The sequence below is a fragment of the Neoarius graeffei genome, chromosome 5, assembly GCF_027579695.1.
Source record: "Neoarius graeffei isolate fNeoGra1 chromosome 5, fNeoGra1.pri, whole genome shotgun sequence".
Taxonomy (NCBI): domain Eukaryota; kingdom Metazoa; phylum Chordata; class Actinopteri; order Siluriformes; family Ariidae; genus Neoarius; species Neoarius graeffei.
In genome coordinates, this window is record NC_083573.1 from 20,575,084 (window position 1) to 20,591,068 (window position 15,985).

At 45.0% G+C, this 15,985-nt stretch overlaps 1 protein-coding gene across 1 annotated transcript in view; it reads right to left on the reverse strand.

Annotated features, from left to right (window-relative positions):
* riok3 (RIO kinase 3 (yeast)) overlaps window positions 1-15,985 on the reverse strand; it is a 149,491-nt gene that overhangs the window by 60,202 nt on the left and 73,304 nt on the right. Inside the window, exon 7 of the mRNA XM_060921405.1 lies at window positions 4,042-4,169. Within this exon, the coding sequence (XP_060777388.1) occupies window positions 4,042-4,169 (128 nt within the window). The remainder of the gene's footprint in view (window positions 1-4,041; window positions 4,170-15,985) is intronic.

Below are 15,985 nucleotides of genomic sequence, written 5' to 3' on the forward strand. Positions count from 1 at the left end.
GGTGTTTACCAATTTCAACACTACCAGGTGCAACTATGTTATTTAGTACATCAAGTCCTTCAAACGAACATGTAACTCAGAAACAAAAAATATTAGGATACTGTACATGGCTCATAATAAAACATCAATAGCCTATACTGCGCACATTATTTGAAGGGCATACGAATGAGCGCTCAGAGGTTGCAACGGTGACAGGAAGAGTCAGAAATAAAAGGAGGGCGGTGCAAACCTCACTGAATGCACTGTGTTTACCAATTTCAACACTACGGGGTGCAACTATGTTATTTTGTACATTAAGTCCTTCAAACGAACATGTAACTCAGAAACAAAAAAACATTAGGCGACATACTGTACATGGCTCATAATAAAACATCAATAGCCTACTGCGCGCATTATTTGAAGGGCATACGACGAGCCTTGCGCTCTGTGAACTCGTCCACGATGCTCTGTATGTCACTGATTCAGTGATCTTTTAAGCGGTAGTCTCACGACCCGAATAGTAAACAATAAACATGGAGGACATGGAGTTGTTAGTGTTGCTGGTCTTGCTGCTGTGGCTTGTTGTCACAGACAACGCCAACAGATACTGGCAAGAGCGTATAGATGAGGCGAGGCGCATAAGGCTTCAGAAATTCTCGTAATTCGTAATTCTCCTTCTTCCGGGTTTGCAGTGTTTACAGATCCCAGCGTGCTCACGGGGCGTGTGTGGGCATGTGAGGACACTCCTCCTCACCAATCAGTGCACAGGGGAGTGTCTGCTCACGCCCCCAGCCTCACTCGGCATGGTTTGGCTCGCTTCAGCCCCACTCCAAAACCGTGCGAGTTTTAGGGGCTAAGCAGGGCTGAAGCGAGCTGAGTCGTGCTGGTTTTTGGTAGTCGAAACGCGAGCCGTGTCGGGCTGAAGTGAGCTGAAGCGAGCTGAAGTGAGCTGAAAAAGGGTAGTGGAAAAGGGCCATATATAGCCCTCTATGTAGAATTCCCTAGATAGTGAGTAAGGAGTAGTGAATGAGTGCGTGATTTCGGACACAGCTCATAGCTTATGATCTGTCATGAAAACATGTTCTGTCAGCACATCTTCCAGGCAGAGGTTCACCGATCTACGTCACTTCTGGTTTGGGCCATTCTCAGTGGAAGGGAAGGGAATTCCAGGCACTGCTTTGTGACAAGATGTTTAAATGTTTTATTTTGTTGCGTTTTCATCTCCACACCTTGCAATTACATCGAAAATTGAAAGTTTGTGTTAAAATCTATAAAATGACAGGAGACCTGTTCGTGTCAATATCACTTTAATTTGGAAAATAAAATGACTGGAACCTCCACCTAGAAGCCTCCCACTCTACTGCCTTCCTTCCCTTACTCCACCCCTTTTGATCTCTCCTTGCTGCACTCTCCAACCCATAAAGCTGGCAACCTTCTCAACCTGGTCTTCCTCAGAAACGGTCTTGCCTGAGATCCCAGTTAACCCCTCTCCATCTGTCTGATCACCACTACATTTCATTCTCCCTCCCCTCTTCCTCTCCACCCATCATCCCCCCCACCCCCACTGTTACAGTCCATCACAACCTCTGCTCCCTCCTCTCTTATCTCCCTCCCCCATTTGAATCTTTTGCATCTCCCCACTGAATCTGCTACATCCTCCCTGCTCTTCTCTTCACTGGGCACATTATCTCCTCTTGTCTCCAGGCTAGCAACATCTTCCCCTCCTAGTCCCTGGATGTCCAAAACACTTCACTCCTACAGAATTGGTCTACGTGTAGCAGAGAGGGAGTGGAGAAAATCCAGGGCCCCTGCCAACCTGTCCCGCTACCAATCCCTCCTTACCAAATTCACAGCCTCACTCAAATTGGCCAAAATCAAGTTTTATCACTCCAAAATTCATACCTCCATCTCCAACCCTCATCAACTGTTCTCTTCCATCTTTAACTCTCCACCAGCTGTACCTCAGTCCTCCATTACTGCAGAGAACTTGGCGGCCTTTTTTGAGTAAAAGATCATAGCCATCCACAACTCCTTTGCCGCACCTGTCTCCTCATCCTACCCCCTCCCCAGCCACCCTGTGTCTTCCCCCTTGCTCTCTGCTTTTTCCCCCTCTTTCCACTTCAGAGGTCTCCCAGCATCTGCTCTCACACCGTCCAACCACCTGTGCCCTTGACCCTATCCCCTCATCTCTCCTCCAGACCATCACTGCTGACATCCTCCCATTTATCACTTCCCTTGTCAACTCCTGCTTGTCTTCTGGATTCTTTCCCTCCAGCTTCAAACAGGCCCACATCACTCTTCTGCTTAAAAAAAAACCCACCTTAGACCTTTTGGTCATCCAGAACTACTGCCCCATTTCTCTTCTCCCCTTCCTGTTGAAGACACTTGAACGTACTGTTGCTAACCAACTCTCCTCTTTTCTCTCCCAGAACAACCTCCTGGATCCTCACCAGTCCGATTTCCAAGCCGGACACTCAACCAAGACTGCGCTTCTCTCAGTCAGCGAGGCACTTCATGCAGCATGGGCCACCTCCCACCTCTGTCCTGATTCTCTTAGCTCTTTCTGCTGTATTGGACACTGTTGATCAGCCCATCCTCCAGTCATCCTCATCAGCTCTAGGGATCTGTGGGACAGCCCTAGACTGGTTCAAGTCCTACCTCTCTTATCGCTCCTTCCAGGTTACTTGGTCTGGTGCTGTATCTGCACCACACCCATTTACCATTGGTGTCCCTCAAGGTTCAGTCCTTGGTACACTTCTCCTTCTACATCCAGTCTCTCAGCCCAACTATCTCTGACAAGGGAGGTGATAAACCTACCACTGCTATGCTAAGGACACCCAATTGTTTCTCTTTTCCTCCTTTTGACACACAGATCTCTGCTAGCCTACATGACATCCAGAGCTGGATGGAAAACCATCACCTGAAGCTCAACCCAAGTAAGACAGAGGTGATCTACATTCCTGCTCCATCCTCTCCACCCCTGGACATCATCTTCTCCCTGGGGGACATCATCTTCTCCCTGGGGGACATCTTTAGGTGTCCTTCACCTAGTGCGAATAACCTAGGTGTCGTGTTCGATAACAAACACTCCTCCTCAGCAAACATTGCTGTAATGACCTGGACATGTAGATTCCTCCTCTACAACAGCCGAAGGATCCGCATTTTTCTTACCATCTACTCTACTCAGCTCCTGGTCCAAGCACTGATCCTCTCCCACTTGGACTACTGCAAATCTCTCCTTGCTGGCCTTCTAGCTTCTGCCATCAGACCCCTGCAGCTCATCCAGACCACTGCAGCTCACATGGTCTACAATCTCTTTCATTCTTCCCATGTCAGCCCTCTGCTTGCTGACCTGCAATGGCTACCTATCACAGCTCACATCCATTTTAAGACATTGGTGCTAGCTAACCAAGCTCTCAAGGGGTTAGGGCCAGCATACTTCCAGAGTCTGAGCCACCCCTACAGGCCAGCCAGATCCCTATGCTCCACTACTACTGATTGCCTGGCCCCTCCTCCTCTCCAGCCCACTCAAGACTGCGGTCTTTCCTGGTTCCCCGTTGGTGGAATGACCTTCCCACTGAGGTCAGAACTGCCAACTCCCTGACCACCTTCAAGTGCTAACTGAGGACTCACCTCTTCAGGCTGCACCTCTCCCCTTCTTTCCTGCCCACTGTGTAACTGCGTTTCAGTCTAGACCAACCCAGGCTGCGTACTGTCTAGCTTGGGGTTAGCCATTTTAAGTTCTCTATTTAGTTGTACTTTATATGGTTGGTTTGTTTCCTTGGTTGTTTGAATATTGGAACTTAAACAACATATTACACTAGGTATTGCTGTCACTTGTTCAGTTGGCACTCGAACTTTCTTGGCTAGAAGTTCAGCACTTTGTGTACCTGACTTTTGCACTCCTTGTACGTCACTCTGGATAAGAGCATCTGCTCAATGCCATGTAATGGGGGAAAAAAATAAAAAATAAATTAAAAAAACAAGGTTTCTCTTGTTTATCTAGTTTGGGAACCTCTGCTCACAACCTGGGCACAAGACCTTCACAGACTCTGCACTCACCTCCCTCCATCAGCATGAAACACCACAGACTCTTTCCCTGTGCTGATGCATCCATTAATGTTCTCCAGGATTCCTGCATTTACCATTTTGTACATGAGCAATCTGGTCTTGGAGTCCACTGCTTGCTCCTGTAGATGGAAACAACTTTAGTAAAATTTTAAAAAGAACACAGTCACTAGGTTTGGCAGTTTCGACAATAATATAATGCAAATGTATAACAGTGGTGCAATGGTTACCACCATCACCTCATAGTAAGAAGGTTCCGGGTTCGAACCTCACAACCAACAGGGGCCTTTCTGTATGGAGTTTGCATGTCTCCTCCCCCAGATCAAATATGCACATCATGATCTGCTGTGGCGACCCCTAACAGGAGCAACCGAAAGAAGACGACTTTTTTCCTTGTGTATTTTTCAGCTTGAATAGTTGACAATAATATAATGCAAATGTATAACAAATGCAATATAATGCAAATATATGGCAACATATTTCTGTCTGTCTAATAATCTGATTATCAATTACACTTAAAGCTTCCTTTTTTATAATTGCTGTCACAAACATTAAGCTAAATGAGACTAGATAAAACTGGTCTATAAAAAGGTTTATATTTTGCAGGAAAGTACACCAAACTTCTATTCAAGACCAGTCACTCCCATGTGCTGTTTGAACATCCCATTCCAAATTTAGTCCCCCTGTGCTGTTATAACCTTAACTCATCTGAGAAGGCTTTTCACTAGATTTTGAAAAGTTGCAGTGTGGATTTATGCCCACTCAACCACAAGAGGATTAGTGAGGTCAGGTAATGATGATGGACAAGGGGGTGGGGGGAGGGGGGTTGTGTGCAGTCAGCATTCCAATTCATTGTTTAAAAAAAAAAAAAAGGGGTCAATGGGATTGAGGTCAGGGCTTTGTGCAGGCCACTGGAATTCTTCCAAACCTACCTTGGCACACCATGTCTTTATGGGCTTTGTGCACAGGGGCTTTCCCATGCTGGAACAGTTTTGGGTTAGGCCTCTTAGGTTCCAGTGAAGGCAAATCTCAAAAGTTACAATTCTGTCTATAAACTCTGGGGCAAGGAGTTTCAGGAAGGCACACATATGGGTGGGATTTGGCATTGGTTTTGCACCAGATGCCCTTCCTGACACAACCCTCCCCAGTCTATCTGGGCTTGGGACAATCACCAAGTATGCACTGGCTTGTGCAACCCCTGCTGGGTATTATTTACCTAATCTGCAAGCCTTTGAACTGTGGAGGAAACCCACACAGACACGGGGAGAACATGCAAACTCCACACAGAACTTCCCCGTCGGCCATGAGGTTTGAACCAGGAACCTTCTTGCTGTGAGCAGACAGTGAAGCCACTGCACAACCGTGATAGTCAGATATCCACCTACTTTTGGCATACACTGTACATTTAGAAGACTATACAAAGCAACTGATCCACAGTGTGAAACCCTTCATATGGTAAAAATTTACTTTTTTTTTTTTTTCTCCTGAAATGAAATGTATGCATGTCTGTTACACACATCTCAATCACAATAAAAATTACAGCATTTTAAAATATGGTTATGTCCAAAAGTGAAAAAGGATAAACTTGGTCATTAAATACTGAGCATTTTAAAATTTTTAATCTGGAACTATCAAATACTCTTGTCTCTATATTATCCAAGTTTAAATGAAAATCAATCCATCCATCCCAGCAGGTTTTTCCTGGTCAGGGAGGGTTGAGGTAGCTCCAGAGCCTATCCTGGAAACACTGGGCACAAGGTAGGAAAACATCCTTGACGGGACAGCAGTCCACTGCAAGCACACATTGACATACAAACTCGTTCATCCCTATGGGGAATTTAGAGTCGCGAGATGGGAGGAAAAACTAATAACTTTGAAGACAGGGACGTGGAGAGAACATGAACAGAAATACCACACAGGCAGTAACCCAGGCTCAGGTATGAAACAGGGACACTGGAGAACTAAAAAGTTTTTGAAAGCAATTCTTTCCACTGTACCATCATACGGCCAGAATTATTTAACCTGATTTAATATTATCGTGAACTGACAGATCATCACAAGCAAACGTCCTGCTTCCCTCTATACTTCATCCCATACACACACTGATAGCTTTTCTAGGTTTGTCAAAGCCATTTCATCAAACAGCAGATGTTTAAACTGTCCAGTCATTTCAAGTCTTTTTTTTTTTTAAGGCATTTAAGTTTGGAGTAGTCAAAATTTCAAACACAGCAGTACATGCTACCTCACGCTCATCCTGATGAATAGAACAAACCCCCTCCCCCACAAGCACATTGGTAGGAAATGAGTGACCACTCAATTACAGACGTTTTCAGGAATTGTGTATTTAGGAACACTGCAATGATTGCAAGCTGTTTTTGCTGCCCTTGTTCACCATCTCACCTACTCATTGAGACCAAATAAGAATATGTAGAGGAATTTTCTGCTGGTGAAGCGAAAAGGTATTGACGTTCTATATCTACAGCAGAAAATGAATACCAAGAACATGGACAACCCCATATCAGAAAAAGTTGGGATGCCTACGTCAACTTATACGGTTTCCCCATATTTTGTATGGGAAAATGCAGTTTTTTTGGCTAATATGGTGTACACTGATTTTCATAGAGGAAAATTATGTTTTGCATCATCCGAGATTTTCTGTTACTCAGACAAAATTCTTAGCATCCCCCATTTATTTTTTCCAAACACGCATGCCCACTGAAACAGAACTATTTTCGACTTGTGGTTTTCTAGTTGCACGTGGTTTTCTCGGTCATTTGTGGTTGAGCAGTCCTTGTGTGCACATCAAATTTGACAAGTTTTATCTTTTAAAAATGGCATCTGGAAATGCAATGGCAAAGAGAAAACATGCTGGAACTGAAAAACATCTGAAGGAATGGGAAACTCTGGATGGAGAATACCGAGGATGTATCCAGGCGTCTTCGAATGGCCCCCAATATTCGCTCTGTGTTCCATGCAGAAAGCACGTTAAAGTGGCAGCTTCAGGTTTTTATGACCTGAAATTGCATTTCCAAACCAAGGCACATAAAGACTGCATTGTTAAATGCAGGACCTTCAAGTCTATGGAGCAGCATTTTGGCGCAAGTCCATCGGCTCGGACTGCCCAGACTTCTGTGACAGCTGCAGAAGTTATGTTCTGCCAATTTCTCGTGGAACACAACATCCCCTCGACTGTGGCTGACCATTTTTCGGCGCTAGCGAAAAAAATGTTTCCCGATTCAAAGAACGCACAGGCAAGTATGTGTTTTGTTTTGAATTTTTTTTATTTTTTATTTTTACTGTTTGCTTGTAGGAAAGCTTCCTCTATTATCATGATAAATTTAGGGAGGTGATACTGGGAGGCACCGTTTATACAACAGCAACTGTAGTTACCCAGCGATTTCGCTTCCCTAAACATTTTAATTGCTGATAGGCATTTTATCCTCCTGAGAACCAACCCAGAGGACTTGTGTCCTCTGTAGTTGACATTTGTTTTACGTGCACACCCTCTTACTCTTTCAGGCTGTTCACTTGAATCCTGGTGTCTTGTAAAGAGTGCATCCTTTTTTTTTTAAATCTAAATTGTAAGTTGTTTTTTTTAACCCTACCTAGTAAGGAAATTACAACAAAAGAGAAATTGGGAGACACTTTTTTTTTCTTGGTTCCCAGGAGGATATATAGACACAGATGACCAATATCCGTTACTACCATCGACCGATGGTAAACTGGAAAAGTATTGAATGAAGAGTAATGGTGGTAATGACCATTGGTAACCTGTCTCTTAAATGTGTAATAGGGGATGGAAGTAATTTAACACCATCTAAATGTTTGCCGTGCTCTGATTTTCTTTTATTGACCAGGAAAATAATCTGTACTTGCCAGTTATGTACGTACAGTGGCATGCAAAAGTTTGGGCACCCTTGCTGAAAATGTCTGTTACTGTGAATAGTTAAGTGAGCAGAAGATGAACTGATCACCAAAAGGCATAATGGTAAAGATGACACATTTCTTTAATATTTTCCACAAGATTACATTTTTATTTCCATCATTTACAGGTGTAAAATACCAAAAAATGAAAAGGACCTAAAAAAAAAAAAAAGTTTGGGCACCTGGCATGGTCAGTACTTAGTAACACCCCCTTTGGCAAGTATCACAGCTTGTAAATGCTTTTTGTAGCCAGCTAATAATCTTTCAATTCTTACTTGGGGGATTTTCGCGCATTCGTCCTTGCAAAAGGCTGCCAGTTCTGCAAGTTTCTTGGGCTGTCTTGCATGCACTGCTCTTTTGAGATCTATCCACAGATTTTCAAATGATGTTTAGATCAGGGGACTGTGAAGGCCATGGCGAAACCTTCAGCTTGTACCTCTTGAGGTATTCCATTGTAGATTTTGAGGTGTGTTTTGGATCATTTTATTGTTGGACCCATCCTCTTTTTAAATTCAACTTTTTTACAGATGGTGTGATGTTTGCTTCCAGAGTTTGCTGGTATTTATTTGAATCCATGCTTCCCTCGACCAATGAAATGTGCCCTGCGCCACTGGCTGCAACACAACCCCAAAGCATGATCGATCCACACCCATGCTTCAGAGTTGGAGAGGTGTTCTTTTCCTGGAATTTGGCACCCTTTTTTCTCCAAACATACCTTTGCACATTGTGGCCAAAAAGTTCTATTTTGATTTTATCAGTCCACAGGACTTGTTTCCAAAATGCATCAGGCTTGCTTAGATGTTCATTTGCAAACTTGACATTGAATTTTGTGGCTCGGACACAGGAAAGGTTTTCTTCTAATGACTCTCCCATGAAGGTCATATTTGTTCAGGTGTCGTTGCATAGTAGAACAATGCACCACCACTCCAGGGTCTGCTAAATCTTTCCGAAGGTCTTTTGCAGTCAAACAACGGTTTTTATTTGCCTTTCTAGTAATCCAATGAGCAGTTCTTTCAGAAAGTTTTCTTCATGTTAAGATGGCGGCGCGTCAGGACGCAGCGGCTTACAGCTCTCCTTTCAAGTGCACGTTTTTGTATTTTTTGTGTGTTATAACTGTTTGTTTCGCGTCACCTACGGACTTCAACACAAGATACACCCATATGGATCTGATAGACATAGGCATTCGGCAAGAAATGATCATTTCAAACGACTTTCATCGCGCTCACAACATTCCGGAGGAGATAGCGAGAGCACCGGGGTCTCCGTGGATTGTTATCGGGTCTGGAAGAGGAAGAAGGCGGAGACGTGAGAGGAAGCAAAAACGGGGCTGCAGAGCGGGCCTGCTGAACAAGCTCAGGAAACAGCCACTCAAACCTCCGCTACCAAGCCTCTATCTTTCCAATGCTAGATCCCTGGTACACAAAACGGACGACTTGGAACTACAGCTTGCTGGTAACCGCTACATTCGTGAATGCTGTGCAATCATTATAACGGAGACATGGCTACAACCGCTAATCCCCGACGCTTCGGTGCAGCTAGCAGGCCGCACGCTACACAGATGGGACAGGAATAGCGACTCCGGGAAAAACAGAGGAGGGGGGCTCTGTGTTTACGTGAATGAAGGTTGGTGCAACAACAGTACAGTCTTAGACAAGCATTGTTCTCCTGACCTAGAGTTCATGTCCGTAAGATGCAGACCCTTCTTTCTGCCGAGGGAGCTAGCAGCTGTTATCATCACTGCAGTCTACATACCACCGGACGCTAACGTCAAAACCGCTCTCTCTCTGCTCGCAAACAACATTAACAACCACCAGCGAGCCTACCCAAACGGCGCGCACATCATTGCAGGAGACTTCAATAAGGCAAACCTCAAAACGGTGTTGCCTAAATTTTACCAACATGTTAAGTGTGCAACGAGGGGAGTAAATAATCTGGACCATGTTTATTCCAACCTTAAACATGCCTACAGAGCTATTCCCCTCCCCCACCTCGGTCAGTCTGACCATCTCTCCCTGTTCCTACCCCCCGCATACACCCCTCTCAGCCGGCAATCAAAGCCACAAAGACGGAAAATTACCACCTGGCCTGACGACGCCCTCCCCCGACTCCAGGACTGCTTTGAACGAACACAGTGGGAAGTTTTCCATCACGAGGACCTGGCCACATACACGGATGCAGTGCTGGCTTACATCAAGCACTGCATTGACACGGTCACCGTGGTAAAGACCATTCAGGTGTTCCCGAATGAGAAACCATGGATGACCGGCCAGGTCCGTGCACTCCTACGTGCCCGGGATGCAGCCTTCAGATCCGGCGACCGAGCGCTATACAGTAGGACTCGGGCCGACCTGAAGAAAGGCATCAGCGCAGCCAAAGCGGACCACAGGAGAAGGATTGAGGAGCAGCTGACAAGCCCCAGGCAGCTGTGGCAGGGCATTCAGGCAATAACAAACTACAGGGGCTGTGCTGTGTCAGCCGGGGACTCAGATGCGGCACTTGCGGAGGAGCTGAACAGCTTCTTCGCCCGCTTTGAAGCTCAGGCGCAGCACACAGCCAAACCACCCCCCGGACCATCTCCCCAGCTGCCACTACAGCTCACACCTCCCCCCAGCACTCCACCCCAACCCCCACTTCAACCGACAGCAATCACTGGCACTCCCCCGCTCATTCTGAAGGTCGAGCCTAAGGATGTGAGACGGGTGCTCCGGGCCATAAACCCCAGGAAGGCAACTGGCCCAGATGGCGTACCAGGGAAGGTGCTCAAGGCCTGTGCTGACCAACTTGCACAGGTCTTCACGGACATCTTCAACAGGTCACTGGAACAAGCCATCGTCCCGACCTGTTTGAAGTCTGCCACCATCATCCCGGTCCCCAAAAAGTCACCCACAGCCAGCCTCAACGACTACCGCCCCGTAGCACTCACCCCCGTCATAACGAAGTGCTTTGAGAAACTGATCTTGCACCACATAAAAACCTGTCTCCCCCCCACCCTGGACCCCCACCAGTTTGCATACAGGCCTAACAGATCGACTGAGGATGCAATAGCCACTGCTCTCCACTCTGTGCTGAGCCATCTGGAGAGACAAGGACGCTATGTCAGAATGCTCTTCATCGACTACAGCTCAGCTTTCAACACCATAATACCGGACATCCTGATCCCCAAGCTAACCAGCCTCGGGCTCCCATCATCCACCTGCTCCTGGATCAAAGACTTTCTAATCAACCGACCACAACAGGTGAAGCTGGGCCGCCACCTTTCATCTGCCCGCACCCTCAGCACTGGCTCACCGCAGGGCTGCGTGCTGAGCCCACTCCTGTACTCGCTCTACACATACGACTGCAGTGCAACCCACCCAGAGAACATCATCGTCAAATTCGCTGACGACACAACAGTGGTGGGGATGATAACAGGGGGGAACGAGGAGGCCTACAGAGATGAGGTCCTGAACCTGGAGAGGTGGTGTGCAACCAACAACTTAGCACTGAACATCTCTAAGACAAAGGAACTCATCCTGGACTTCCGGCGGAACAGCGCTACCCCTGCCCCCCTGTATATCAACGGTGAGCGTGTTGAGCGAGTGCAGACCTTCAAATTCCTGGGTGTCCACATCTCTGCTGATCTCTCCTGGTCAACCAACACGTCAGCCCTGGTCAAGAAGGCCCAGCAGCGGCTACACTACCTTAGAGTGCTCAAGAGGGAGCAACTGAGCACAAGCCTGCTGGTGACCTTCTACCGCTCCACCATAGAGAGTCTGCTGACCTACGCAGTGTCAGTGTGGCACTCTAGCTGCACAGTGGCTGACAGGAAGAGGCTGCAGAGGGTGACCAACACTGCACAAAGGATCATCGGCAGCCCTCTGCCTTCCTTAACTGACATCTACAACTCTAGATGTCTGAACAGAGCAAAAAACATCATAAGGGACATCACCCACCCTGGCTTCCATCTGTTCAATCTGCTACCCTCTGGCAGGCGATACAGGTCCATACCGGCCAGAACAAACAGACTCAGGGACAGCTTCTTTCCTAAAGCAGTCACCATACTCAACTCCAGCCTGCACTGAGGAACTGGTGCTTTGAGAACTGGCCTACTTGTGAACTGTTCAAAAGGTAACTTTGTGTGTGTGTGTGTGTGTGTATTGCATCATGTCTTTTTGCACTGTCAATACAAATGTCACCTTATCACTGAATGCTGCTATCACTAGCCACTTTACTTATACTACTGGAGTATTGATGCCAATATACTTGAGCTGTGTGTGTGTATGTACATACACATGCATATGTATGTATGTATATATATATATATATATGTATATACTGTTATTATAATGCCAATTATGCACAATATGCCAATTATGCCAACAATGCCAATATACTTGAGCTCAATGTATGTGTGTATGTATATGTATGTGTGTATATGTGTGTGTGTATGTATATATATATATATATATATATATATATATATATATATATATGTGTGTGTGTGTGTGTGTGTGTGTGTATATGTGTAGGTATACACTGTTATTACAATGCCAATATACTTGAACTGTAATTATGTTACACATGGTTGCACACCACTGGATGCTGCTACTATCAGCCACTTTACTTGACCTTAAGGTTTTATCTACTGTGCTTTGTCTTGTGTGTATTCTCCATGCAGGACCTATACAAATGTGTCTGTATATAGTAACTAGTAGTTCAATAGTAGTTTTTGTATTTTGAATATACCTTTTCTTTTTATTCTATGTGTGTGTGCACTTTATGGAGCAGCTCTGAATTTCATTATACTCTGTGTGATGACAATAAAGGCTTTCTATTCTATTCTATTCTATACCTCACCTTGATCACTACTGTTTCTGTTAACTGCCATTTCTTAACATTACGATCTGAAGAAACAGCTAACTGAAAAACACTTTGCTATGTTCTTGTAGCCTTCTGCTTTGTGAGCATCAATTATTTTATTATTCAGAATGCTAGGGAGTTGCTTAGAGGAGCCCATGGCTGTTGATTTTAGGGACAAATTTGAGGAGTCAGAGAATTTATACAGCTTTGAAATCTGCATCATCTGACCTTTCCTAACGAAGAATTTGAACAAGCCACAGCTCAATAAGCTAATTAAAGTCTAGAACCTTGGTAAAAGTTACTTGAGAACTCAAATGTATTATGGTGCCCAAACTTTCGCATGGTGTTCCTTTTCTTTTTTCACTCTCCAATTGTACAAAACAAAAATAATACACAAATCTCGCATAAAACGCTGAAAAGAAATGCCTCGTCTTTACCTTTATGCCTTTTGGTGATCAGTTCATCTTCTGCTCACTTAAAGGGGTACCAAATATAATATATACAGTTGCTGATGTGACAAAGTAACGTATTCTTAAGTATTCTATCAAATTTATATACTAGAAAACAACGAAATATCTTGGTAATTGTAAATATAATACTTTATACGCTAAACCGCACAAGAGTCGCCATTTTTAAAAGACCGTGACATCAGAGCTACCCACTGCACTAGCGGAACTCTCCGAAATAGAGGAGATAAGCGTGTAATCATGGCGTCGGGCGCATCAAGTGAAAGCGACAGCTCTGTCGAATCATACGAAGAGATCCCGCAAGACACACTGCAAGCAGGCTATGGCTTAGAAGGGTACCAGTTTGAACCTAGGAGAGGTACTCTCGACTCCGGTGATGAAATAAGAGAAGAAAGCTCGGATGACGGCGAGGATGAGACCAGGCCCGGTGCCAGGAACAGTTTACTAAGGGGGCAATTAGAAATCGCAAGGGGGCAAATATTTTTCATATAGTGTGTAGTAGTGATGGCGGTCTGACAACGTGTTTCAAACAATTAACTGCGCCAACCACAAAACCACGGCCCCGAAGGTTGCTTTAGTACGGGAAAATCATGTGGCATATTACCAGGGCAGTTGCGCTTTATCAGCACCCATGCCCACCTGTTAATCCTCCCCTCCAATTTTCTCACAGACACGGGTTACAACCGGAAAGATGCCAAACATAAAACAACACACACAAACCTACAGGCAAGTCCTTTAAATTTAAAATACATACAAATAGCTCCGCGGCATGAAAACAAAACGTCAATGCACTTGCTAAGGTACTAAGCAAGTGCATTGCTAAGTACTAAGGTACTTGGCTCGGCGGCCAAAATCATAATTTAAAAAAAAAATCAACAGACCCCGTGGCTGCACCAGTAATAGCCTTCCTGACTCGCACTGAGTCAACGCTAACCACTTAATCCGTGATCCCAGTTTAGGCGTGTAGGGGACAAAACACTCTGAAGTGATGAATTTTCACCCCCGCTGCATGGGGGGGGGGGGGGGGTGTGTGACGTCAACGACACATTCTTACGCTATTTGCGCACAAAGCGGACCATATATGAACACATACACCGACATAAACGGAGATAAATTTAGCCTACAAAGAAAGAAAATGGATTCACAATATTGTGATTGAATTCCTTTAATTCGGTGGGGGAAAGACTACTCCCGTAAACTGACTGCATATTGCAGAGACAGTGCACTTGTAAGTGTAGACTACATGTAAAACCCCCGCCCGCATGACCCCTCCCCTTGTCCTCATCACAGGTCTGTGTGTGCGCGGCTGTGCCAGCATTTCACACATACACTCACAATAACAATTAAGAAAACAATTAAGTGATCTGAGTCTCCGTTGAGGGGGCAGGGCTGTAGCCACGAGGGGACGATGCCCCCTTTCGCCCCCCCACGGCGCCGGGCCTGGATGAGACTGATGCTGACCTTGGACATGGCGAGCGTGGGGCAGAGCGTCTGCATGCAGGTGACACAGCGTGGTGCTCGTGCGGAAAATGTAACGTGGAGTTGCTCACAAGTCCAGCAGAATTTATTTGCTGCAATGAGATAGGCGCCACCCGTGGACTTGCGAAATCGTCGCAAGAGGCAGAAACAGGTACTTCACACGTGCTATTCCCAACCTCAATGAGCCAACACACCTGGGCACATACATACGTCATGAGTGTTACGCAGAGAAAATGAACGTGCATTCTGATTGGATAAAATTAATATCATGGCGGGCTGTTCAAACTGCGGAAATAGTTTGCTCGAGCTACTTTCAAAACACTATAACTTTCCAACCTTAGAACAAAAAACTTTTGTAAGTCTTGAATAAGGTTCGTTAATGTGTGTTTTATTGTTATATTTACTCTATATATTGCCCTCTGTTCCCCTTTAACTATTCACAATAACAGACATTTTCAGCAAGGGTGCCCAAACTTTTGCATGCCCCTGTAGACCTAACCTTTCATTCATTTGTTGTTCATCCAGGATTTTGCATGCAAATGAACGAAGACTACCATGGTCGTCAAAGGAAGTTTAGCCCCTGCTTATACAAATCCTGTCGTCGAAAAAATGCGCCAGCAGCCGTTTAGCCTTATGATAGATGAGAGCAACGGCAGAAACGGCACCAAGCGCTTGGTCATTCTGGCATGCATTTTTGAAGATGCCTGTGTAAAAACCAGAATGCTGAATTTACCAGAACTTGCTTCTGGTAAAGCTTCAGCGATATTTGAAACTGTTGACCGCTTCATGAGGTAAGAATTTATTCTTTAAATTGTAAAACAGTGTGCCAGTTTGCTGAATCTGTATACCTGTTTAAAAATCTAGACTGGAAGTGTGTAGTAATATGTATAATATTACAAATACCTTTGTAACTTTTATAATTACAAAATGAGCACTAATGCATATTTTCAGTGAAAATGACGTCCCCTGGGCCAATATGGTTGGGTTTGCAAGTGACAATTGCAACACCATGATTGGCAGGAAAGATTCTGTTTTGACCAGGCTCCAAGCAAAAAAAGTCCCAAGAATTTTACATATGTTTCATAAGTTGAGATAGATAGATAGATAGATAGATAGATAGATAGATAGATAGATAGATAGATCGATCGATCTCCACAATTATTGGCACCCCGGTTAAGACGTGTTAAAAGCCTTAAAATAAATTCAATTTTTATTGCAGAAGCATAATC